We start from the raw sequence: 26,526 nt of genomic DNA, 5'->3' as shown, positions 1-26,526 counted from the left end.
GGGTCTTCGGACAAGATGGCCGCCGCCGAGAGTGTTCACGTCACGTTTGCCGAGCCTGTGTCTTCGGACAAGATGGCCGCCGCCGAGAGTGTTCACGTCACGTTTGCCGAGCCTGTGTCTTCAGACAAGATGGCCGCCGCCGAGCCTGTTCACGTCACGCCTGCCGAGCCTGGGTCTTCGGACAAGATGGCCGCCGCCGAGAGTGTTCACGTCACGTTTGCCGAGCCTGTGTCTTCAGACAAGATGGCCGCCGCAGAGCCTGTTCACCTCACGCCTGCCGAGCCTGGGTCTTCGGACAAGATGGCCACCGCCGAGACTGTACACGTCACGTTCGCCGAGCCTGTGTCCCCTGACAAGATGGCCGCAGTCGAGCCTGGGTCTGTTCCTAAGCCTGAGCCGGTGGTGTCTGTTTCTGGGCCGGTGGTATCTGTTCCTGAACCGGTGGTGTCTGTTCCTGAGCCTGAGGTGTCTGTTCCAGTGCCCGAGCCGGTGGTGCCAGTTCCTGAGCCCGAGCCGGTGGTGCCAGTTCCTGAGCCCGAGCCGGTGGTGCCATTTCCTGTTCCTGAGCCGGTGGTGCCTGTTCCTGAGCCGGTGGTGCCTGTTCCTGAGCCGGTGGTGCCTGTTCCTGAGCCGGTGGTGCCTGTTCCTGAGCCGGAGCCGTTGGTGCCAGTTCCAGTGCCTGAGCCGTTGGTGCCAGTTCCAGTGCCTGAGCCGTTGGTGCCAGTTCCTGAGCCTGAGCCGTTGGTGCCAGTTCCAGTGCCTGAGTCGGTGGTGCCAGTTCCAGTGCCTGAGTCGGTGGTGCCAGTTCCAGTGCCTGAGTCGGTGGTGCCAGTTCCAGTGCCTGAGTCGGTGGTGCCAGTTCCAGTGCCAGTTCCGGTGGTGCCAGTTCCGGTGCCAGTTCCGGTGGTGCCAGTTCCAGTTCCTGCGCCGTGGCCGCCCGAGGGGTCTTCACCGCCCTGGCCGCCCGAGGGGTCTTCACCGCCCTGGCCGCCCGAGGGGTCTTCACCGCCCTGGCCGCCCGAGGGGTCTTCACCGCCCTGGCCGCCCGAGGGAAAGTCTCCGCCCTGGCCGCCCGAGGGAAAGTCTCCGCCCTGGCCGCCCGAGGGAAAGTCTCCGCCCTGGCCGCCCGATGGACTGTCGTCTCCGCCCTGGCCGCCCGATGGACTGTCTGCTCCGCCCTGGCCGCCCGATGGACTGTCTGCTCCGCCCTGGACTCCCGAGCTTTGTGTGCCTCCCTGGCCTTCTGAACGGTCCATTCCCCTTTTCCCGCCCTGGTCTGTCCCCCCCGTCCCGCCCTGGTCTGTCCCTCCCTTCCCGCCCTGGTCTTATGGAGCGTCTGGTAGCCGCTCCGTAGGGAGGGGGTAATGTCACATGCCTGTCCTGTCTTGTGCTGCACATGGGTGTTTTGTTATTTTGGGCCATGTGCTCGTGTCTATTGTCTAGCCCCTCCCATCTGGTTATCTGATTATTGGTTAATTTGTCCCACCTGTCTGTCTCGTTACCCTCCTTGTTTGTTCCCCTATTTAGCCTCCTTGTGTTTGTAGTCTTGTGCTGGTTCGTTGTCCGAGTTACCTGTCCTTGTTGCGTGTTCCTGGAGCTCTGTGTTTTTTGAGTTTGTTACCCTGTCTGCATGTCATCAATAAATTCCTCTGCATTTGAATCCTCGTCTCATATTCATCCGTTACGTGACATACCATTGATTCAGTTGATGACAGAGGTGACGCGGGCAGTGGACTGTTCCTGTCTCTATTTGATTACACGCTGAGAAAAAACAAAGAGCTAGCGCAGGCCTTCAGTACAATTCCAAAAAATGCTACGTACACATCACACGATGTTCAAAATGATTTAATTGAACTGATGAGTACAATCGTGACAGAGAACATTGTTAAAGATGTTGGGGAGTCATGGTGTACAATTAAAGTGGATGGAACCAAGGACCCGACGGGCAATGAGAATGTCGCTGTTGTTCTTCGATATGTTGACCAGAACTGCACAGTGAAAGAGAGGCTGTTGTCAGTCTTGACCACAGACAAGTGCGATGCCCTGTCACTCACAAACATCGTACTGGAGGAGCTGTCAAATGTTGGTCTCGATACAAATAAAATATTAAGTCAATGTTATGACGGGGCTATGTCTGGAAGAGAAGGAGGCATGCAGAAACATTTTCAAAACAAATTAAACAGAGAAATGCCCTACATTCATTGTTTTAATCATCAATTACATTTGGTTATAGTGCATGCAGTTTTCATCCGAAAGCGCTGTTGAAGATTTTTTTGCCATTTGCAATGCACTGTACAAATTTCTGAGAAAGCCCACTGTAGCTGCACAGTATAAGGGAGAGAAGCTTAAAAGGCTGCTGGACCAACGATGGACTGGACACCTTGAGACGGTGTCCGTGGTGCTGAAATCGCACGACACCCTTGTGGATTTTCTGAATGGAATCGCAACCACAAGAAAAGGTACTGACATAAAAGTTGAAGCTGTTGGACTTCACAAGGCCAAAACAGAAACGACTTTCAAATTTCTTGCCTGTGTGATGTACAAAGTTTTGTGCCTGATGGATCCACCGAATAGGATGCTGCAAGCTGAACAAACGGACCTAATGACGGCAATTCGGCTCATTGGCAGCGCTTCTTCTATGAAGGTATTTTTGGTGCAAAACTACTGAACACATGTGAGAGCGGAATTTGTAGCTGTAGAGCATACCCACACATGTGTATCAATAAATTTGAAGTCACAGAGAAACATTTTTTAGGAGTTGTAAACTTGTAGATTTTTTTCCTCTCCTACAAACACAACACAACAGTTACACCTTCACACATTCTTCACTGCAGGTGCACAAATTCTATTCTACGAATCACACATGAAGAAACTCATACGCTCACATTTTTTGCTACAGTTGCTGCAGTGAATATGGTGCAAAACGCATTCACACACCCGTATCAAAAATGTGAAGTTACAGACAAATTTTGCACACCCGCAAATTAATATGTGAATCCATACAATGAGAGTTGCACACTTGTAGAATATCTGGTCACAAATGCATTACTTTTCTTGGATAGTTTTCTAACATAATCACAAGTCAAATTACTACAACTGCTTGAATCTGCTGCTACGAGTCTCAAACGCAGTTTTTTCGCCTTTAAATGACAAGTTCCGCGCGCTCTCACTTTTGCACCATATACTCCGTGAAATGTGGAGCAAAAGTGATTTGTGCATCTGTGAGGCAGCGGCAGGCCCTGTTCAGAGAGCAGAGAATTTCGGCCAATCAGAAGAGCTCGTTTGAGCCGTCGGCGCGCGACCGAGAAAGGGGAAAAAAAAAACGTGACCATCTTCCCGCGGTGGCGATGTGAGGGACCAATAAAGGTATGTTTTTTTTCTTCTTATCTTCCCCCTGCAATCATTCACCGTTATACATTTGTTTAAGTAGTTTTAATATGTGCTCTGGTCGGCTAAGTTGGTAATCATCATTGTTTCTTAGTTGGGTTAGCCTTTATTGTTTCACGAAATGTAAGTTACACTAACGCTAATGCTAGCCTAACGTATCTGTACTGTTAAGTTTGCTATTAAATCGTCTCATAATTATAGATACTCTCATTAAACGATGTATTCCTTATATTCTCTTCTGCTTTACCCTCTAGAAAAATGACAGAACAGAGTGGGTCTTCGCAGGTCAGTATCATATCATATCAAATGTGTACAATGTTTTTCTTTCTTTTGGTTTGGTTTGTTTTTGGTGGATGATAACATTTATAGGAATACCATAGTAAAGTAAAGGTATTTTATTTGCCCAGTAGGCATAATTGGAAGCTGCAGTGAGTCACAGAGCAGGTTAATTAACATTCTATAAAGCCAATGCGATTTAAAGCATGTTTTAAATCCAAAATTACTGCAAATTGGTGTTCCATGAAATATAAAATCACTATTTACATAGTTTAAGAATAGTTAGTTCACTCCCATGTGCCCTGCAGTGTCACAAATCAGCTGACCTGCAACAGATGCTTAACCACTTAGAAACAGGCGCTTCCTGCCTCCTTACTTTGTTATTTGATCTTATATACTCTTGACAATTAAAATTATGTTGGTTTAGGCATCAGAGACAAATCGTGTGTCTATATAGTCAAGACTAAAATTTACATGATTCCATTTTCTAAGTACGTCTAATTAAATGTAACCCAGACTTCTCTAAATGAACAGAAGACAAACATTGAGTCAGCAGTCCGTGTGCTTCTAAACTGCATACAAAGTGAAAGGGAAAGACCTCCGTCACATCAAAACACCACTGCTCAGCTTACTGCTACTGTTCCTACCAGCAGCAGACCTGTAAGACCAGCCACAGCGCAGCAGGAGATGCAAAGGTAAGTGATTGTTAGCAAAACTAAATTTTGCTTTTGGCAAAAATAACCACAATTATTGTGGTCAAAAAGTAGATCACTCTTACTTAACACAACTTAGGAAACATTCCAGTAATCACTCAGCCCTGTTGTAAAATAAGAATTGAATGTGTGCTGTGCTGAATTATCTTTATTTATACTATGGAGCTGTTGAAATCTTGAATCTGATTGGTTGATGAATATTCTAGGTGTGCAATTATTTTTAGGGAAATGCACAGCTAAAGTAGTTCCAGGCAGGTCTTGACCGCATTACAGTTCCATATCACTTCGCCACATGATTTCAATTATTTCAAAGGTCAAACAGACTTCAACAGCAAAAAAAACAACAACAAAAAACAAAAGAGAACTGTGTAAGAACTGAACTGAGTGCTTAACTAATTGAGCTTGAACAGTTAAATACACATACAGTACCTATGAGTCAAAGGTACATGTATTTTCAAGTAAAATGAGTCATTTATGTCTTAAGTTAACATGAACAATTGAGAAAGCAATGGAGGCTTGGGATGAGATGAAGTGAGTGGCATAAGAAATGAGTCAAGAGCATATTAAGGACAAAAACCTGACAAATGTCTTGAAATACAATATCTGAACAATGATTTAAGGTGTGGTAACCGTTGTATAAGTAGAATAATTAACTCCAGTGTAATATTTTGTAATAATTCAATGGCCCGTCATCAATTATTCGTTACTTAATAAGAAGAAATACTCAGTTACAATGTAACACAATTTTACACAACAACAACAACTCAACACCGTTTTATATTCATTAAAAAAATGTTACTTTGATATTTAGATTTTCACTGATTAATAACTGTCTATGCCTCCTCCAAGATGTTTCCCATCTTTGTATTCTGGAGGCCTGAAACGAAAAAGAAAGTCAGCGGATACTCCACGTGTATCAGCTATAAAGTTTATGGAACTGCAGTTCTGCCTGCAACCTGAGAACACCGACAAAACCCCAAAGGATGAGGCAGTGCTCTTGCAAGCAGGTCTTGGAAGGAGGACCATAAATATGGCTGAAAATGTGGATCACACAGAGGTTAGCCTTAAAAAAAAAAAAAATCGATTCTGAAGACATAAAAAAATTTCAGTTACTGTTTCAAATCATGTGATTTCTGTTGTGGTCGCCATACTGGCTGTCAATTTTTGACATCTGTATTAGAGCCCGACCGATAAAGGATTTTTAAGGCCGATACCGATACAAATATTTGGTGATTTAAAAATCCGATATTCCGATATATCGGCCGATATATATATATTTTTTTTTAAATCCAGAAACGCGTAACAAAACATGAACAGATTTCCCTAACATTAGTTATTTGTCGTTATTTATGAGTCCTCAGCCTTACTAAAATATTATGATAATGCATTTTAAAAATAAACTTGTTTGTTTTATTGTCACAACAGAACAGAATATATTAAAGTTCTGATAAATATAATGTATAAAAATACAAACTTAAGATATGAAACTTAAAGTCCTTTGAACAAAAAAGTATTATTATTAATATTGACAGTAATAAATCAATTATGTAATAGTGTGTGTGTGTGTGCGTGCGTGCGTGCGTGCGTGCGTGCGTGCGTGCGTGCGTGCGTGCGTGCGTGTGTGTGTGTGTGTGTGTGTGTGTGTGTGTGTGAAGAACTGATAAGATTGTAAATGTGTACCTTGAAATGCAATGTAAGTCGCTTTTGATAAAAGCGTCTGCCAAATGTCAATGTTATAAGCTACCTTATAATTACAATGTCAACTTGCTTATCCCTTTACCTGCACTCTTTTAATTCTATCCATCTATTCCATCAAGCTACAACAAACCATTTTCAATCATCATTTGCTGCCTGCCTTCTAAAATCTACTACTTAGTGATGCACTAAATACATTATGTGACTCGTTAATGCTGCGGTTTAACGAAGTCAGCAACGCACACTTGGATTTCACACACGTGTAAAAGAAAAGCTAACTTTTATGCACAGGCTATGTTTGATACTTTTTCTCTATGTCTAAATGTTCACTCCTCGCGTGCCTAACTTACATTTTACAATGCAGAGACTGGAACTACATATATGCTAGTTATAAATACAGTAATCATTACTTTATTTATCAGAAAACTAATCAGAAATCACTGGAAACAGCGTTGAAAACAAACATGGTAAAAGCGGCCGTTTGCTGGCATTTTTGTTGTTTACTTGAATATTTAAAACCCAAGCATCGATGTTTTACCACAGGTTTACAATAAAAAGTGATACATTGATCATAATGAATTAATTTATGTCAAAATTGCACATTAGTCACTCAGAAATAAATTACCGTTTAAGTCTATTTCACAAAAGAAAGAGGACACACTGGTATAAAGAGACGAGACGTAGGCTACTGACAGATACAATAAAAACATGACTGTGATAGCCTTTATGATTGGTCTGATTTCTTCAAGCGTTCACTATGTTTTTTTACTATGCGTATCTTCAAGCGTTTACTATGTTTACTATGGTAATGGTTAGCGCGCATAGTCTTTTGCATCACAAACACAAGGCATTCAAACATGAACGCGAGTTAAATTATTTTAAAAGTCTTTAATGCTGACAGAATCATCCGGCGCTGCCATCTCCCGACTCAGGTGAACTCTGGACTCTGTTCGTGCACTCCTCTAGCCCGAGCGATCTTCCTTGTATAGTGCCCTCTGGTGGACAAACTATGCAGCGCCAACATGGTTGAAGCGTGTTTCGTCCGCTTTTATTTTATTTTTTAAATATTCATTTATCGGCCATTATAAATGCCGATACCGATAGTTTGAAAAATGCCTAATATCGGCCGATAATAATCTGTATATTGTAATGTCTTACAATTGCTTTGATCATGCCACAGAACTTTGTAACTGTGGTTTACATTTTAAGTGATTTCATTGTTAGTCTGTCTAATCCATACAAGTTGTCATTTATCTTGTCTGATTTATCCCCTGCTCTGCCTGTCACTGCTGTCTTGATTTTGTAGATTGATATCTGCAACAGCTAGACTGTACACCATCTTCCGTACACCAGGAATGACTGGAAGTCTTTCAGTCATTCCTGGTTTATGGAGGTGTATGAAATCAGTCTGATTGTTGCAAATATCACTGTACATAGTAGGGCAGTGAACTGTAGATTGGCGGGTGAACCAAACAACCTTTATTGCAGCTGGTACAGAACAGACAAACTATCAACATCTAACTTTATCTGATAACTGCCATCAGTCATCATTTAACTATTTCACCTCATACAACACATAAAAACACTGGTCGTAAAGATACCAAATCCTGACTATATGCTTTTGATGATATTGATTAAATGTTTACTGATGCCACAGTTGTTTCAATTGACTGAAAAGATGGTGGAACTGATATTTTCACAATGACAGCAGTGCAAATGTATTCCAGATAAGCCGAGTGCTGCTGGAAGAATTTCCCAAGATGAGAGATTTGCGTGGTGGTTGGCTGCTTACAAAGGCTTCAGGTGAGGTTTTTTCTCCATTGTGTCACAGGTCAGGGTGTGTCACCGGTCCCTCTCTGTTGTTTGTTTTGGTCCTGTCATTTCTGCAGCTTGTGAGGGTGGCAATTAGCACAATCACAAGCTGATCTTCCTCACCTGTCGCTCGTTTCCTCTACCCCTTATATCCCCAGCTGTGTCTACCAGTGTTTGTCAGTGGATTGTTTTATGTCGCGTGTGTGTTTCTGGTCTGCTGGTGTTAGCTGTGCTACTTACCAGTGATCTGTGTTCAGGATTCCTAGACGTGAAGATCGGTGCAGGACTGTTCACCTGCTGGTCCCTGTCCTCGTCTATTGCTGGACATTCCTGGGTTCTCTCTGTCTGACGGTGGTCTCTGCTTATCTTCACGTCCGCAGGATTGCGGCCTGTTCTCTCTGGAACCGCCGATCGGGGAGGCTTCACGATTATTCACTGTGTCACGGAATTTATTATATTGTTCACGAAGTTTTCTAATAAACTTTTCACTTCTCCTCACTGCTTTTGAGTCCTCCTCATATTTTACTCCAGGCCTCACGACAGAATCCACTGACCCATCATGGACTCAGCAGAGGAGACAGAATTGCGTCGGGCCTTGGCCCAACAGGGAGTTTTGCTGGGACGACAGCAGGAGGAATTAGCAGCTTCCCGCCAGGCCATGTCAGAGATGTCACAGCAGCTAGCGGCGATTACTCATCGGCTTGAACAGTTGCAGACCAGCTCTCCAGTGGTTCCTACTGGACCTGTCCCACTTAACACTGAAGGGATAGCGCCTCGCCGATCCGAACCTCGACTCAACCCACCTGCTTCCTATTCTGGTGAGCCTAATTCGTGTCGCTCATTTCTATCACAATGCTCATTGACTTTTTCACTCCAACCTTCCTGTTTTTCAATGGAGAGATCCAGGGTGGCGTTTGTGATCATGCACCTGGCAGGGCTTGCGAGAGAGTGGGGAACAGCCATGTGGGACAATGAGAACGAGTGCTGCAAATCCTATGAGGATTTCGCTCAGGAGCTTCGCAAGGTCTTTGATCGGTCAGCGTTGGGGACAGAGGCGGCCCGAGCGTTGTCGCTGTTACAACAGGGGACTCGCTCCGTATCGGGATATTCTATTGAGTTCCGTACTCTCGCGGCTTCCTGTGGGTGGAATCCCAAGGCACAGTGGGACCATTTTCTTCATGGTTTAGCAGAGTACATCAAGGATTAGATTTATTCATTGGAACTGCCCACATCACTCGACGGATTGATTGATCTCGCCATTCGGGTCGATAACCGGATCTCCCTCCGCGCCCAGACTCGGAGGGTGGGGTTTCCTCAGGATGTCATCAACCAGACACCAGTCACGAGAGGGGCTGCTTCACAACACTGGGAACTCCCGGAGGAGGAGCCCATGCAGATCGGGAGAGCCCATCTAACCGCTATAGAGCGCCGTCATCGCTTGACAAATCACTTGTGTCTTTACTGTGGAGAGGCGGGTCCCATGGCAGCGGAGTGTCCAAGAAGGAGACAACGCTCTACGTCTAAGGGACAGAGGACGGTGAGCGTCACCAACACACAACTGCCATCTGGTGGCCAATCCATTCTTCCGGCTTTTCTACAGTTGGAGGGGGTTAATCACCAAGTGTCGGCACTTATTGACTCTGGAGCGGAGGGTGATTTTATGGATTTTGAACTAGCTGACCGCTTGGGCATTAGACGTTCTCTCCTGGCTGAACCTATTGCCGCCAGAACCCTATGTGGTACCCCGCTTACTGAGATTACCCAGTCCACTAAGCTGGTCAACCTGACTATTTCGGGTAATCATACCGAGGAGATTCGTTTTCTTCTTATACACTCTCCTTCCGCTCCAGTGGTGTTGGGGCACACCTGGCTGGTCAAGCATAACCCACACATTGACTGGATTCTTAATTCAGTGTTGGCATGGAGTTCCTTCTGTCTGTCTCATTGTTTAATGTCGGCATCATCTCCGTTAATGTCTGTTTCTACCCTACAGGAGGAACCGGTGAACCTGGCGGATGTACCGGAGGTTTACCATGACTTAAGAGCGGTGTTCAGTAAGTCCCGAGCTGCATCTCTCCCTCCGCACCGCCCGTACGACTGTGCGATTGAATTATTTCCTGGCACTTCTCCGCCTAAGGGGCGCTTATACTCGCTCTCCGGTCCTGAGAGGGAGGCCATGGAAAGATACATCAACGATTCTCTGCGAGCCGGTATAATTCGACCCTCTTCCTCTCCAGCTGGGGCGGGGTTCTTCTTCGTGGGGAAGAAAGATGGGTCGCTGCGTCCTTGTAAAGATTTTCGAGGGCTGAATGACATCACGGTAAAGAATAGCCACCCTTTGCCGTTGATGTCTTCAGCGTTCGAACTCTTACAGGGGGCGACTATCTTTACGAAGTTGGACTTGCGCAATGCTTATCACCTGGTTCGGATTAGGGAGGGGGACGAATGGAAGACCGCTTTTAATACCCCCCACAGGTCATTTTGAGTATTTGGTTATGCCGTTTGGACTCTCAAACTCCCCGGCGGTCTTCCAGGCACTCGTTAATGACGTGCTCAGAGACATGGTCGACCGGTTTGTATTTGTGTATCTCGATGACATCCTGATCTTCTCCCAGAACGAGCACGACCATGTCCAGCACGTCAGGCGAGTGTTACAGCGGCTGCTCGAGAATCGTTTATTTGCCAAGGTGGAGAAGTGTGAGTTTCACGCACGGTCGGTTCCGTTCCTGGGTTTCGTTCTGTCACCCGAAGGCATCCGAATGGATTCGGCCAAGGTAAAGGCGGTTGCGGATTGGCCCACCCCAGAGAATCGCAAGGCGGTCCAGCGTTTTCTGGGGTTCGCCAATTTTTACAGGCGTTTCATTCGGGGTTTTAGTCAGGTCGCCCTTCCGCTGACGAATCTCACCTCCACACGAATTCGGTTCTGTTGGTCAACGCAGGCTCAAGAGGCGTTCGAAACCTTAAAGAGCCGCTTTGTTTCGGCTCCCATTCTCACCAACCCCGACCCGTCTCGTCAATTCGTTGTGGAGGTGGATGCGTCGGAGGTAGGAGTGGGGGCAATTTTGTCTCAGAGATCCCCTTCGGATGACAGAATACACCCATGCGCCTTTCTTTCTCATCGTCTAACTCCTTCGGAACGGAATTACGACATCGGGAATAAGGAGTTACTGGCTGTTAAGTTGGCGCTGGAGGAGTGGCGTCACTGGTTGGAGGGCGCGGGGGTTCCATTCACAGTTTGGACCGACCATAAGAACTTAGAATACATCCGTTCCGCTAAGAGACTAAATTCTCGGCAGGCTCGCTGGGCATTATTTTTCGGCCGATTTGATTTTAACATCTCGTATCGCCCCGGTAGTAAGAACGGTAAGCCCGATGCGCTCTCACGGCTTTTTGAAGTAGAAGCTGGATCCACCTCTCCAGTAACCATCGTGCCTCCCAACCGGGTGGTCGCGGCGGTTACTTGGGGGGTGGAGTCCAGGGTTCGTGAGGCGTTACGCGACGTCACTATTCCCGCGGGGTGTCCAGCGAGTTTGTTGTTCGTGCCGGAGCCGGTCCGAACTAGCGTACTTCAGTGGGGTCACTCATCCAGTCTAGCTTGCCACCCGGGAGCTGCTCGAACATGTTCGTTAATCAAGCAATGGTTCTGGTGGCCTTCGATGGCGGGGGACGCTCGAGAGTTTGTTTCGGCTTGTCCGGTGTGTGCGGTGGGTAAGGGCTCGAATCGACCCTCAGCAGGGCTACTCCGGCCACTGTCTATCCCTTCCAGACCCTGGTCACACATAGCCATGGACTTTGTCACAGGTCTACCCCCATCTAGTGGCAATACCGTGGTCCTCACGGTGGTCGACAGGTTCTCGAAGGCGGTTCATTTCATTCCCCTCCCCAAATTACCTTCAGCGAGGGAGACAGCGGCCATTGTCTTAGACCACGTTTTTCGCATCCATGGCCTCCCGGTGGACGTGGTCTCTGACAGGGGTCACCAATTTGTGTCTAGATTTTGGACAGAATTCTGTCGACAGTTGGGGGCGACTGCGAGTTTATCCTCCGGTTACCATCCGCAGACTAACGGTCAGGCTGAGCGAGCAAATCAGGACTTGGAGAGAGTCCTGCGCTGTGTGGCGTCGGCAGAACCGTCGACTTGGAGTTCTTGATTAACCATGGTCGAGTACGCACATAACTCACTCCGGGTCTCGTCTACGGGATTGTCGCCCTTCCAGTGCTGTTTAGGCTACCAGCCCCCGTTATTTCCCTCCCAAGAGACCGACGCCATTGTTCCATCCGCGCAGACGTTCATTCAGAGATGCCTTCGTACGTGGAGGCTCGCCAGAGAAGCCCTTTCCCGGACTGGTGAAAGGAACAGGGCGTCGGCGGACCGTCACCGGTCTAGGCCCCCACTTTACGTGTGTGGGCAAAAAGTTTGGTTGTCTACCAAGGACATTCCCCTCAGACTTCCCGCACGTAAACTGGGACCCAAATTTATTGGACCGTACATTATAACCAAGGTGCTTAACCCGGTGACGGTTCGGCTCAAATTACCCCCCCAATTTAAGAGAATTCACCCGGTGTTTCACGTTTCCGAGGTCAAGCCCGTTATTCGCTCCCCACTTCAGCCCCAGACCTCTGCTCCGCCGCCTCCCAGACTCGTCGAGGGGTTGCCCGCCTACACGGTGCGTAGACTTCTTGATGTGAGACGGAGGGGTAGAGGTCATCAATATCTGGTAGACTGGGAGGGTTATGGTCCGGAGGAGAGATGCTGGATTCCGTCTCGTGACGTGCTGGACCGCGCTCTCATTGACCAATTCCATCGGCGTCATGGTGAGTCCTCCGGGGACGCCAGGAGGCGTCCCTGAGGGGGGGGGTTCTGTCACGGGTCAGGGTGTGTCACCGGTCCCTCTCAGTTGTTTGTTTTGGTCCTGTCATTTCTGCAGCTTGTGAGGGTGGCAATTAGCACAATCACAAGCTGATCTTCCTCACCTGTCGCTCGTTTCCTCTACCCCTTATATCCCCAGCTGTGTCTACCAGTGTTTGTCAGTGGATTGTTTTATGTCGCGTGTGTGTTTCTGGTCTGCTGGTGTTAGCTGTGCTACTTACCAGTGATCTGTGTTCAGGATTCCTAGACGTGAAGATCGGTGCAGGACTGTTCACCTGCTGGTCCCTGTCCTCGTCTATTGCTGGACATTCCTGGGTTCTCTCTGTCTGACGGTGGTCTCTGCTTATCTTCACGTCCGCAGGATTGCGGCCTGTTCTCTCTGGAACCGCCGATCGGGGAGGCTTCACGATTATTCACTGTGTCACGGAATTTATTATATTGTTCACGAAGTTTTCTAATAAACTTTTCACTTCTCCTCACTGCATTTGAGTCCTCCTCATATTTTACTCCAGGCCTCACGACACATTGTTACAGAAAACATCCAGACCTGTTAAGTATCTAGATCTAGTTATATATCAGTTAAGCACAAAAGGTTTGTTTGTGTTAAATTTTAATATATGTCATCTTGAATAATATCATATTCCATCATACAAAGGAAGAAAAGGTCATTTGAATGAGCTACTAAAATGTTTTATGTTTTCAAAGGGGGCAGTGGACAAAGAAAAACCACTCCATTGCCCCAGGGCGCTGAAGGGTACACTGCTAAAGTCCTAAAGTCTTCATCAAACAATGGGAAAAATGTAATATACATTGTCCCTCTTCAAGAAAAGATAGATACCACCCCACTCCCATTTGATGCTGCAGAGTTCGAAAGAATGCCAAAAAACGCATGCATGACTTGTGGCAAGTTGATTCCTCTACCCCTGATACAGTTCCACATTGAGTCCTGTGGAGATAATGTAAGTTGTCTTCTAAATTCTAGTTGTTTTATAAAATAAATATAACACTTCATGTCCTCTTCTATGGTTTGATTGAATCATTGTAGTGTAATTCAGTTTTCAGCTGACAAGTCATTGTTATAAAGGTTTTTTTTTGTGTGTTTTATATTCAAAGAAAGATGAATCTGAAGAGGAAGCAGACCAGACAGTAGACCAGCCAGCAGGACAGGAGTCAGACCTTATTTGTGTGGTAAGCCATCAATCATGTTTCAGGTTAATATTAAAGCTGCAATCCAGAAAAAAAATTACACAGACTGATATCACAAACTTCAGTATCTTGGTTCATATACCACTGTAGTATTTTTAAATTTATATACCTCTTTATAACCACTTGGCCCTTAGGACTCCTGTCCAATTTGTGGAAAGCAGTTTCCTGCAGAGATTGTTGCCTACCATGCAAGTTCATGTGGTGAAAGGTATCGCAAGCATGATGTAAAACAACAAACAAAAACAAAAAAACTGTGCCAGTGCTGTTATATCAATAATTTAAATTGATTCACTTTCTGAAAAGGTGAAAAAAGCTTAATTGTAACATCCAGATTTAAAACAACTCGTATTGCTCACATTGGCAGACTAATTAAAATAGTCTTATAAGATATAAAATATTTATTTGAATTAGTATGTCTTGCTATTTGTTTAGTATGTTTAGTGAAAAGCAAGGAAATCTAGATACAATTTGTGAATCATGAAAATGTTTAAAAAAAAATGTATTATAATTTTCATATCACCCAGCACATTATTACAAAGAACATTGTAAAGTTACTAAAGTAAGCTTAATCTTTAATTTGGTGTAAAGTCATGCTTACACAATTATAACTTTCTTTAAAAGTCCTCACTGTAGACTGCACATCATGTAATATTTACTGATTGTAGTTATACATTACTGGGCTTTTAGCAATCATAATGTTTTCAGATGCTTGAGGGGTAGCTGATAGGTTAGCTTCATACAGACTGCAATCAGGTGTGCCACATGCACAATGCCATGTTTGCAAATATCTTTTGTGTAATGATCTGAGTGTGAGTGTAAGTGTAATGTTGTTTGTTATAGAGTGTTCATGTGTGTTTATGTTTTAATGTTAAGTTTTGCAGAGATTATTTCCACATCTACACTGCCTGACTCTGAAAGCGTTCAAATGGACTCTGAAAGCAGCACTGGTGCCTCTTTTTTCTCTGTCGACTCAACACTTCGCACAAGACCTAGCACATCAGCTACTCTTCCACCAGAGGATATGCCATTAGGGTCCAGACCTGTAAAAACTGATGATTTGGGTTAGTGTTGATTTATTCATTTGTTCTCAAGTTAACTCAATACAGTCGGACATTATTGTGAAACATGCTCTAATTGTGAAATGTAAATTCCAAATCTACAATGTAGACATTGCAAAATGTCTGACTCAGCCTGGTCCACATTTCTTATATATTCATACTAGTTACTTAGACCACTGTAGCCATGCAGACTGTGTTGTTAAAGGGTTAGTTCACCCAAAAATGTGAACTCTGTCATTCATTCCTCTCCCTCATGACGTTCCAAACCCGTAAGACCTTTGTTCATCTTCAGAACACAAATGAAGATATTTTTGATGAAATCTGAGCTTTCTGGACCAGCCATTGAAACTTTCAAGGCCCAGAAAGGCAGTAAAGACATGGTTAATATACTCCATGTGACTCCAGTGGCTCAACCTTAATGTAATAAAGCGACGAGAATATGTTGTGTGCAAAAAATAAAAATATCGACTTTATTCAACAATCTCTTCTCTTCAGCTTCATTCTCTTACGCTGTTCACCTAGTAAACACAGTCCAGCGCTTCAGGTTCTACGTCAGAACGCTGGCTCATTATTGGCCAAGGCTGGTCACGTGATCACCACGACACGTGTGTGATGCTGATGCAGGAGCTTGGCCAATAATGAGCCAGCATTCTGACATAGAACACGGGACTGTTTTCACTATGTGAACAGCTTAGGAGAAGAGAGAAGAGATTGTTGAATAAACAAAAATTGTTGTTTGTCTTTTGCCCACAAAACGTTTTCTCGTCGCTTCATAATATTAAGGTTGAACCACTGGAGTCACATGACTATTTTAACCATGTATTAACTGCCTTTCTGGGCCTTGAATGTTGCAATGATGTTGCTGCCTACGGCTGGTTCAGAAACCTCTCGGATTTCATAAAAATATCTTAATTTGTGTTCCGAAGATGAACAAAGGTTTACGAGTTTGGAACGACATGAGGGAGAGGAATTAATGACAGAAAATATTTTTTGGGGGGTGAACTAACCATTTAAGTGTATGAGCCTGTGTGGTTTACAGTACATTATCTCATGGAGACTTTATTGACTCAATTGAGTTGCAGACCATGTTGATTCAGACAGCTTGGTACTGTGGCTTTAAACAACTTTTCTGTTTTCATTTCCAGCTTGGAAAGGCATTGTCAGTCCAGAACTGGCAGCAGACCACTACAGAAGACAGTGGCTGCAAAAAAAAGAAGACGAGCCAACCCTGAAAATTAAACTAGACATCGAAGAAGATGTAGAGGAGCAAGAGGGAACAATCCTCAACTTCTACAAGGCTCCCTACATTGATTGGGCAAGACCATTCCAAGCTAAATTACAGGGTACTGTAACTTAACAGACAGTAAGCTGTACATATGATGTACATCTTATTGATTTAATTACATGTATAAGAGCATTGATTGTCTACTCACTGCTTTCTTGCTTTTTTCTCTTTCTTAAGATCATATTCTAAAATAAATTGAGCATATACTGCATACATTTCATATTTTCGTATAATGGGGGAGAATATTGGAGAAAATTATCTTTAAATTTTTGTACAGTATATTAGTGCACTCCTTTGACTTTGTGTTTGTAATTTCTTGTATTTTCAGGAGATTTGGCTATTGGGGATGGTGTGAATCGACACTTTTTAAGTATGGTAATGCACAAGTTGCAACATGGTTTTACTGTTGATTTTGGTAAGTTTACTGGACAAATCTGGTATAAAGATAAAATAATAATTTAGCTAAATTAAGTTCTTAAAGGTTTCTTTTAGGGTGTGTTCACACTTGTAGCTCGGTTCGCTTGGTATGTTTGGTCTGGACCCAAAAAAAACCCCATTAATTCCTCACACACACAAACACAGATCTGCTGCATGGAGACGCGGTTCTGATGCCTGTACCGAACTGTGATGGGCAAACTTGCGACAATGGCGAAAAAAAAAATGATATGAGTAAGCATTCTGTCCTTTTTAGGGTCTCATCTTCCTGGTCTTGGTTCGTTTACATGTCCCTAAGGGTGTTCTCACTTGGCATGTTTGGTTCAATTGCTCTGTTAGTGCAGTTCATTTGAATAAGTGTGAACGCTGCCACCTGAACCCTGGTGCGCATCAAAAAAGCAGACTGAATGATGACAAAAAATGACCAAACAAACTAATCAAACTAAACTACTAAAACTAAACAAACTAAACTAAACAAACTAAACAAACTAAACAAACTAAACTTCAATTCTTGCGCCACTCCTGTTCAACCTGTATATGCTCCCAATGAGCCAAATAATGAGAAATAACCAAATTGCTTACCACAGCTATGCAGACGACACACAGCTGTACTTAGCCCTATCGCCTAACGATTACAGCCCTATTGACTCCCTGTGCCGATGCATTGACGAAGTCAACAGTTGGATGTGTCAAAACTTTCTTCAATTAAACAAAGACAAAACTGAAGTTATTGCGTTTGGAAACAAAGATGAAGTTCTCAAAGTGAACGCATACCTTCTCTCTAGGGGTCAAACAACTAAAAATCAAGTCAGGAATCTTGGTGTGACACTAGAGTCAGACCTTAGTTTCAGTAGTCATGTCAAAGCAATAACTAAATCAGCATACTATCATCTGAAAAATATTGCAAGAATCAGATGCTTTGTTTCCAGACAAGACTTAGAGAAACTTGTGCATGCTTTCATCACCAGCAGGGTGGATTATTGTAATGGACTCCTCACTGGCCTTCCCAAAAAGACCATAAGACAGTTGCAGCTCATACAGAACGCTGCCGCCAGGATTCTGAGCAGAACCAGAAAATATGAACATATCACACCAGTCCTCAGGTCTTTACACTGGCTCCCAGTTAGATTTAGGATTGATTTTAAAGTATTATTACTGGTATATAAATCATTCAATGGCCTAGGACCTCAATACATTGCAGATATGCTCACTGAATATAAACCCAACAGATCACTCAGATCATTAGGATCATATCAGCTAGAAATACCAAGGGTTCATTCTAAACATGGTGAGTCTGCTTTTAGCTATTATGCCAGCCACAGCTGGAACCAGCTTCCAGAAGAGATCAGAGGTGCTCCTACAGTGGTCACATTCAAATCCAGACTCAAAACACTTCTGTTTAGCTGTGCATTTACTGAATGAGCACTGTGCCGCTGTTCGTCCGACTGTTTGTACTGTACTGTATTTTACTCTATTTTTCTAAACTGTTTTAATTATTCTTATTTCTTTTAATTATTTTAATTTCTCCTATGTCAGCAGGGCATTTAGCCCGAAACTGTAAATGCCCACTCAGAAGGTGATAATGTGAAAGTGATTAATGTGGGTTTGAAAGTAGAACAGTATTTAAATGACGATATTAAAGTTTTCGTCTGAGAAAGAATGTGAACGCAGTGCTAAAGTGCTAAAGAAAGTGGAAAGAACGTGTGAGTAAATGAGGGAGAAAAGAAAGTTAAAGGAAAGTTGATAGATGGAAGTCGTAAGAAGATTGAAGGTTAAAAGAAGGTTGAAAGATTTAAGTCTTAAGGGAATCCTTTGAAAGAAAGATCTATAATAAATATTCTTTTTTATTTTTTAAAAGTACTGTATTTTATTTTATTTTTCTAAACTGTTTTAATTATTCTTATTTCTTTTCATTATTTTAATTTCTTCTATGTAAAGCACTTTGAATTGCCATTGTGTATGAAATGTGCTATATAAATAAACTTGCCTTGCCTTGCCTTGCCTTGCCTTGCCTACAGGTGTAATTTCACCTCAGACATACAGAATCTTTATATCACTCATTGTATACCTTTAAACTGGGGACTGTCAAAAAAAATCTAACTGTGAACTTCAAATGTAAAAATCTTTGGTTTATTTCCCTGTAGGAAATGCATGCGGCACTTTACTCTTTGAGGGCCAACCTGACGATCTAATCCTTTCCACCTCACAAGTTTTGGCGCAGAATGAAATGTTTATCATGGCAGGGAGAATGATTGGCCATTCTTTTCTGCATGGTGGACCTCGTCTGACAGGTCTTAGCCCTGCAGTTCTTCATGTGCTGTTAGGTGGAACACCCCAGACAGCCACCATCACACTTGAAGATGTGGCAGATCTAGACATCAAGGAGACCATCAGACCGGTATGTTCCAAGAAGTGCAATTCAATCCATATCTGTACTCCAGTATTTTTTTTTACAATGCAGATGTGAAAGTGCATATTGTCAGCTTTAATTTTAGAGTACATCCATATCAGGTGAACTGTGTGGGAATTTAATGTCATTTTATACTAAGTACACGTTTTAGCTTAACAAAATTAACGAGACAATTCAATATAATCTTGATACCATGAGATGTATGTCTGAGTTCCTATGCAAAAGTATGGAAAACAAAGTTTGAAAAAGTATGGAATTTGAGTAATTTGTGGAAAGTAAAGAATTTTTGTAATTTCCTGGTCTGGACAAGTACATCAGAATGATAAAAAAAAAGTTTTTTTGATTTTTGTAGGAACCCTGGACTTGGTTACAACTGCAACAAATTACAAATGTAAGCACCACATACGGAATCAAACCTAGACTTTTTCATATAAACTAATATTAAACACAACTAGCCAAACATCAGGCATCAGATGATTGATCACTTACTCTGGGACACTGTAAAGTGGGTAAATGTTTTAAAAGGTTCATAATTCGAACACAGTTCACCAGATATGAATGTACCTTAAAATTAAAGGGATAGTTCACTTTAAAATGAAAATTCTGTCATCATATACTCACCCTCATGTTGTTTCAAACCTGTATGAATTTCTTTCTTCTGCTGAACAGAAAGGAAGATATTTAGAAGAATGTCAGTAACCAGACAGTTTCTGGTCTCATTAACTTCCATAGTAGAAAAAAATATATACTATGGAAATTAATAGGACCAGAAACTGTCTGAAAATTCATACAGGTTTGAAACAACATGAGGGTGAGTATATGATGACAGAATTTTCATTTTAAAGTGAACTATCCCTTTAAAGCTTGACCAGTCTCTTCTACTGAGAACGGCAAATATGTTGCATTCCATAAGCCAAAACAAAGCTATCATTGTAAAAATTATTTAGACTGCTCTGTATTAAGTGGTATATACAATTGATATGTAATTGTGATGGGTCTCATATTGATTTGAAAGCTTTTTGAAGATGAAGCATCCAAGAACCAATGCTGTGGACTCACTGAGGATCAGAGGACAGCTGTAAATGAGTTGGCACTGGCATGGGATCTCCCTGTATTAACAGAAACCAACAGGACTTGGCTTCTTCACAATCTGCTTCAACATGCAGTAAGTCCAAAGTTCCAGCATTAAAAAAAAATATGAAGGATTGGGTAATTTGGGTGTGTAAAGTATTTGTCCCATCTAACTGGACATTTTCATATTTCAGACATGCTTTGTTCTTTTTTTTAATGTACATTCCTGGTTACTTTTCCAGACCTAGTGGTAATTGGACTTTTTCTCGTAGTTTGTATGCAACTGAAAAGGGCTTAATGGTGTCTCTAACCCTTTACCAGCATCTCCAGTGCAGTAATTTATGAGTAAATTTATGAAACACTCTCTCCAAGCTCCATACTTAAGATAGCAACAACAGACTGTAATTATTTAATCTGTATGTGACTACTGTATGTAGCAGAATACTTTGAAACAAAATAACATAGTTAAGCATAGTAAAAGGGAAAAAATGTCATGGCAGGAAAAATAATATTTTATCCTTCTGATATTTTGAGGTTCTTGGACGAAACGCACGCCAGCTGAAGCAGTTTAAGCAGGGATTGAGGGAGTCATTGATTTTGCCACTTTTGGAATCTCGACCTGACACAGTGTCATCGGTTTTTCCACGTCAGTCAATGGCTGAATGCAGTGCTGAGGTATTCCACTTTTTTGTCCAACAGTAATTTTAATTGGAAAAAGTGCCATCTGACAATTTTTGTAACTGTGGTATGTATCTTAGTATCAAGGAATATTTTTTTGTTGTTATTGGAGCAATTAGAAACGCAAATAAATGGGACACAACACATACTAAGCCACAAAAGAATGAAACCTGCAAGTGATGATAAAATTTGTATAGTTGTCATAATCATCTTGTGTTCTTAGGTTATTCTAGACCACATCAAATGGCCTGATGAAGGAGGGTTGGAGGATGATGGAGATGACGGTGGGTACTCAATTGACATCAAATGCAGAATTATGGGGTACTTGCGTCAGTTTATGAAAACAGGTAAATTGCATACACAGCAAAATCCTCAGTGTTAAATTAACACTCCTCAGTGTACATATGTGTCCACACTACAGAGTGTTCAAATTAACACTGAAGCAGTGTTGAAGTTAATGAGATAATTAAGTGATTAATTAAGTGATGATTGGCCATTAGTGGTGACACCTGATGTTAATAAGCAGAACCATTGAAGGAAAGAGAAACAACAAGAACAGAAAAAAGAGAAACACCAACTGACTTCGAGCCATTACACATTATTGCGCTTATTATTACTAGTTTGACTTTATTTCTGTCATACATCTACAAAAGTTCTTGAGATGCAACAGAAGTTTAGACGGTAATATTCCTTTTTAACAGTAGTTTTTCTCTGGCTGCTCCATCTCTGTGTTTGTAAAGCACATTTGCTCTGGCAAGAGAAACTATGACTTGGGCTGTTTCCCGAAAGCATCATACGCCTAATTTAATAGTACAGAACATTTGTTGCAGTTGGTTTGCGATCAAGTTAAGCTTAAGATGCTTTTGGGAAACGCAGTCCTGGTTGTGTTTTGATGATGAAATTACTAGTGACCTGATTCACTGATCTCACCCAGCATTATAAACTGATTATCCAAATGCTTTATACATTTTTCACTATGGTAGTAGTGATGGCCGGTTCGTGAACGAATCGTTCTTTTGAACCGGTTCTTTTTAGTGAACTGGTCGAACCAGTACACTAAATCGGACTGAATCGTTCGAAACAGTTCGCGTCTTGCGTCAGCACTGATCCACAAGAAGTTACTAAAGTTACTCACTTTCGGACATGCCTGAGTCCTGACAGTCCCTTCGACTCAAAATAAACCAATATCCCGGAGTAGGCATATGCTACTCCAGTAAATCCAACAGTTCACTTAACTGAGACATGTTGTGCTGACAGAAGTGATGAGCACGAGCAGTTGATACTGAGCATGCGCGCACTACCGAACGTACGGGTACAGCGGTTCTCGGAACACCAGTACAGAACCGAGAACTGTTTATTTCGAACACGTTCGATACGGAGAACCGATGAGCTGATGAGCTGAGCATGAGTGCAATTCTTTCAGAGGGACGAAATGCATGTTTCTTGTAGCCTATTTTATTGAACATCAATAAGTGTAACAAAATAAAACATGTTAGAAACATGTTTATCTCATAGGCTACTGCCTTTTCACTGTATTATTTTAAAGATTGGAAACACAATGAATGGACTGTAAAACTAAACATTTTATTATTATACTAAAACATTATTTTCTGCAACAGATCATTTAATTTCGAAGTAAGTTGATATACATTTTGACGTAAACTCTTGCCTAGGTTTTAATAACTCTTTGAGTGCCATGGCTCCCCTCTTAAAAATTGTAGGGCTGTGGTCCATAAAGAATTTGATGGTTTCCCACTTCCTCAGTCGTTCTCCAAATAGCCATAATACAGTAGGAATCTAGCGGAGTGTGGGTTGCGAGTGCCTCTTATGACGTCATCACCCAGTAACTGAAAAAACACGCTACCTTTGAAGAAACCCCAATAAATGTTGTTTTAACGCATTTTAAGACAGAAATAATTAAATATATACATATAGAGCACTTTAATTTACACATTAATTGGCTGTGGTGGTTAACCTGCAACTTACACTTTAAGTTATTATGTTCATTAAAAAATTCTCTGCATTTTGATTTTGAATATTTCTTATTGGCGGTGGTTTACATTGCCTGTTTGTGTACAACGCATGAGGAAATAAAATAATTTTAAGATCTGTCCCTCTGCCATGCTGAGCACTTGTTTTGTCCTACTTGTGAAGTCACATCAACAAAGTGTATTTACTCAATTATACAAACATGTCAGACATCATAGGAAAAACATGTACACTATTAACCTTAATTAACCTTAACATGCCTGCAAATTAGCCAAATAGTTTTTTTACTGCAACATGTAGGGTTAGAGACTCAGTTTTCTTGTGCTTTGGCTCTTTTTATTTTCAGTGTCCCAAGAGCAGCTGAAACAGCTCGTCAAGTTTTGGGTTGGATGGGAGATACCCATGGCTAACATGAAAGTGGAGGTGGTTAGAGCGGAATATCCCACTTCATCCACATGCTACCGCATGCTTCGCTTGCCAGGTTACTACAAGAGTTACAGCGAATTTAGTGTTCATTTAGAGAACTGCATTGCCACAAATGACAGTGGGTTTGGATTATTGTAGAAAGTGGAATTTTCTGAATTCACAAGTTACCTCATTTCATTGTTTTCCATACAATTTTAGCTTTATAAATGAAGAATCTTACCATTGTTAAGCATTGATCAGTTTTTCAATGTTTCAAGATGTTGAAATGTTGGCTTTTATTGAAATGGTTTAGGAGTTCTGTACAGTTGTACAAATGTATTTACAATGAACTTGATAAAAAAATTTTAAAAAGAAGTTGTGTCTATTTGATTTTCATAGGGAATTAAAGTTCATACCGATTTTTAACAGTAGTTTTTCTCTGGCTGCTCCATCTCTGTGTTTGTAAAGCACATTTGCTCTGGCAAGAGAAACTATGACTTGGGCTGTTTCCCGAAAGCATCATACGCCTAATTTAATAGTACAGAACATTTGTTGCAGTTGGTTTGCGATCAAGTTAAGCTTAAGATGCTTTTGGGAAACGCAGTCCTGGTTGTGTTTTGATGATGAAATTACTAGTGACCTGATTCACTGATCTCACCCAGCATTATAAACTGATTATCCAAATGCTTTATACATTTTTCACTATGGTAGTAGTGATGGCCGGTTCGTGAACGAATCGTTCTTTTGAACCGGTTCTTTTTAGTGAACTGGTCGAACCAGTACACTAAATCGGACTGAATCGTTCGAAACAGTTCGCGTCTTGCGTCAGCACTGATCCACAAGAAGTTACTAAAGTTACTCACTTTCGGACATGCCTGAGTCCTGACAGTCCCTTCGACTCAAAATAAACCAATATCCCGGAGTAGGCATATGCTACTCCAGTAAATCCAACAGTTCACTTAACTGAGACATGTTGTGCTGACAGAAGTGATGAGCACGAGCAGTTGATACTGAGCATGCGCGCACTACCGAACGTACGGGTACAGCGGTTCTCGGAACACCAGTACAGAACCGAGAACTGTTTATTTCGAACACGTTCGATACGGAGAACCGATGAGCTGATGAGCTGAGCATGAGTGCAATTCTTTCAGAGGGACGAAATGCATGTTTCTTGTAGCCTATTTTATTGAACATCAATAAGTGTAACAAAATAAAACATGTTAGAAACATGTTTATCTCATAGGCTACTGCCTTTTCACTGTATTATTTTAAAGATTGGAAACACAATGAATGGACTGTAAAACTAAACATTTTATTATTATACTAAAACATTATTTTCTGCAACAGATCATTTAATTTCGAAGTAAGTTGATATACATTTTGACGTAAACTCTTGCCTAGGTTTTAATAACTCTTTGAGTGCCATGGCTCCCCTCTTAAAAATTGTAGGGCTGTGGTCCATAAAGAATTTGATGGTTTCCCACTTCCTCAGTCGTTCTCCAAATAGCCATAATACAGTAGGAATCTAGCGGAGTGTGGGTTGCGAGTGCCTCTTATGACGTCATCACCCAGTAACTGAAAAAACACGCTACCTTTGAAGAAACCCCAATAAATGTTGTTTTAACGCATTTTAAGACAGAAATAATTAAATATATACATATAGAGCACTTTAATTTACACATTAATTGGCTGTGGTGGTTAACCTGCAACTTACACTTTAAGTTATTATGTTCATTAAAAAATTCTCTGCATTTTGATTTTGAATATTTCTTATTGGCGGTGGTTTACATTGCCTGTTTGTGTACAACGCATGAGGAAATAAAATAATTTTAAGATCTGTCCCTCTGCCATGCTGAGCACTTGTTTTGTCCTACTTGTGAAGTCACATCAACAAAGTGTATTTACTCAATTATACAAACATGTCAGACATCATAGGAAAAACATGTACACTATTAACCTTAATTAACCTTAACATGCCTGCAAATTAGCCAAATAGTTTTTTTACTGCAACATGTAGGGTTAGAGACTCAGTTTTCTTGTGCTTTGGCTCTTTTTATTTTCAGTGTCCCAAGAGCAGCTGAAACAGCTCGTCAAGTTTTGGGTTGGATGGGAGATACCCATGGCTAACATGAAAGTGGAGGTGGTTAGAGCGGAATATCCCACTTCATCCACATGCTACCGCATGCTTCGCTTGCCAGGTTACTACAAGAGTTACAGCGAATTTAGTGTTCATTTAGAGAACTGCATTGCCACAAATGACAGTGGGTTTGGATTATTGTAGAAAGTGGAATTTTCTGAATTCACAAGTTACCTCATTTCATTGTTTTCCATACAATTTTAGCTTTATAAATGAAGAATCTTACCATTGTTAAGCATTGATCAGTTTTTCAATGTTTCAAGATGTTGAAATGTTGGCTTTTATTGAAATGGTTTAGGAGTTCTGTACAGTTGTACAAATGTATTTACAATGAACTTGATAAAAAAATTTTAAAAAGAAGTTGTGTCTATTTGATTTTCATAGGGAATTAAAGTTCATACCGATTTTTAACAGTAGTTTTTCTCTGGCTGCTCCATCTCTGTGTTTGTAAAGCACATTTGCTCTGGCAAGAGAAACTATGACTTGGGCTGTTTCCCGAAAGCATCATACGCCTAATTTAATAGTACAGAACATTTGTTGCAGTTGGTTTGCGATCAAGTTAAGCTTAAGATGCTTTTGGGAAACGCAGTCCTGGTTGTGTTTTGATGATGAAATTACTAGTGACCTGATTCACTGATCTCACCCAGCATTATAAACTGATTATCCAAATGCTTTATACATTTTTCACTATGGTAGTAGTGATGGCCGGTTCGTGAACGAATCGTTCTTTTGAACCGGTTCTTTTTAGTGAACTGGTCGAACCAGTACACTAAATCGGACTGAATCGTTCGAAACAGTTCGCGTCTTGCGTCAGCACTGATCCACAAGAAGTTACTAAAGTTACTCACTTTCGGACATGCCTGAGTCCTGACAGTCCCTTCGACTCAAAATAAACCAATATCCCGGAGTAGGCATATGCTACTCCAGTAAATCCAACAGTTCACTTAACTGAGACATGTTGTGCTGACAGAAGTGATGAGCACGAGCAGTTGATACTGAGCATGCGCGCACTACCGAACGTACGGGTACAGCGGTTCTCGGAACACCAGTACAGAACCGAGAACTGTTTATTTCGAACACGTTCGATACGGAGAACCGA

The 26,526-nt window shown here is 42.1% G+C and overlaps 2 protein-coding genes across 2 annotated transcripts; both read left to right on the top strand.

Annotated features, from left to right (window-relative positions):
• Nucleotides 1-2,643: 2,643 nt before the first annotated feature.
• LOC309508425 (uncharacterized protein) lies at nt 2,644-23,653 on the top strand. The gene is made up of 13 exons (XM_082183057.1): nt 2,644-3,672; nt 4,198-4,358; nt 5,226-5,433; nt 7,799-7,874; nt 13,459-13,712; nt 13,867-13,941; nt 14,833-15,020; nt 16,163-16,360; nt 16,631-16,717; nt 18,882-19,135; nt 20,163-20,312; nt 21,120-21,243; nt 23,232-23,653. Exons 7-13 carry the CDS (start codon nt 14,885-14,887, stop codon nt 23,447-23,449), a joined length of 1,167 nt encoding a protein of 388 aa, XP_082039183.1. The 5' UTR covers nt 2,644-3,672; nt 4,198-4,358; nt 5,226-5,433; nt 7,799-7,874; nt 13,459-13,712; nt 13,867-13,941; nt 14,833-14,884; the 3' UTR covers nt 23,450-23,653.
• On the top strand, nt 11,286-13,270 carry LOC309508458 (uncharacterized protein). The gene is made up of 2 exons (XM_082183101.1): nt 11,286-12,698; nt 12,992-13,270. Exons 1-2 carry the CDS (start codon nt 12,041-12,043, stop codon nt 13,081-13,083), a joined length of 750 nt encoding a protein of 249 aa, XP_082039227.1. The 5' UTR covers nt 11,286-12,040; the 3' UTR covers nt 13,084-13,270.
• Nucleotides 23,654-26,526: the final 2,873 nt, after the last annotated feature.

Source organism: Leuciscus leuciscus (genome assembly GCF_965113295.1).
Source record: "Leuciscus leuciscus genome assembly, chromosome: 10".
Lineage (NCBI taxonomy): Eukaryota > Metazoa > Chordata > Actinopteri > Cypriniformes > Leuciscidae > Leuciscus > Leuciscus leuciscus.
The sequence above is the reverse complement of the archived record's forward strand: the minus strand, read 5'-3'. Positions and strand labels throughout refer to the sequence as shown.

Bases quoted from the DNA above. Each gene is read 5' to 3' on its own strand.
- LOC309508458 (XM_082183101.1), top strand. From the start codon at position 12,041: ATGGTCGAGTACGCACATAACTCACTCCGGGTCTCGTCTACGGGATTG. The intron at 12,699-12,991 runs GTGAGTCCTCCG...ATCTGTGTTCAG, and splicing joins CCAATTCCATCGGCGTCATG to GATTCCTAGACGTGAAGATC.
- LOC309508425 (XM_082183057.1), top strand. From the start codon at position 14,885: ATGGACTCTGAAAGCAGCACTGGTGCCTCTTTTTTCTCTGTCGACTCA. The intron at 16,718-18,881 runs GTAAGTTTACTG...ATTTCCCTGTAG, and splicing joins TGGTTTTACTGTTGATTTTG to GAAATGCATGCGGCACTTTA. The intron at 20,313-21,119 runs GTAAGTCCAAAG...TTGTGTTCTTAG, and splicing joins ACAATCTGCTTCAACATGCA to GTTATTCTAGACCACATCAA.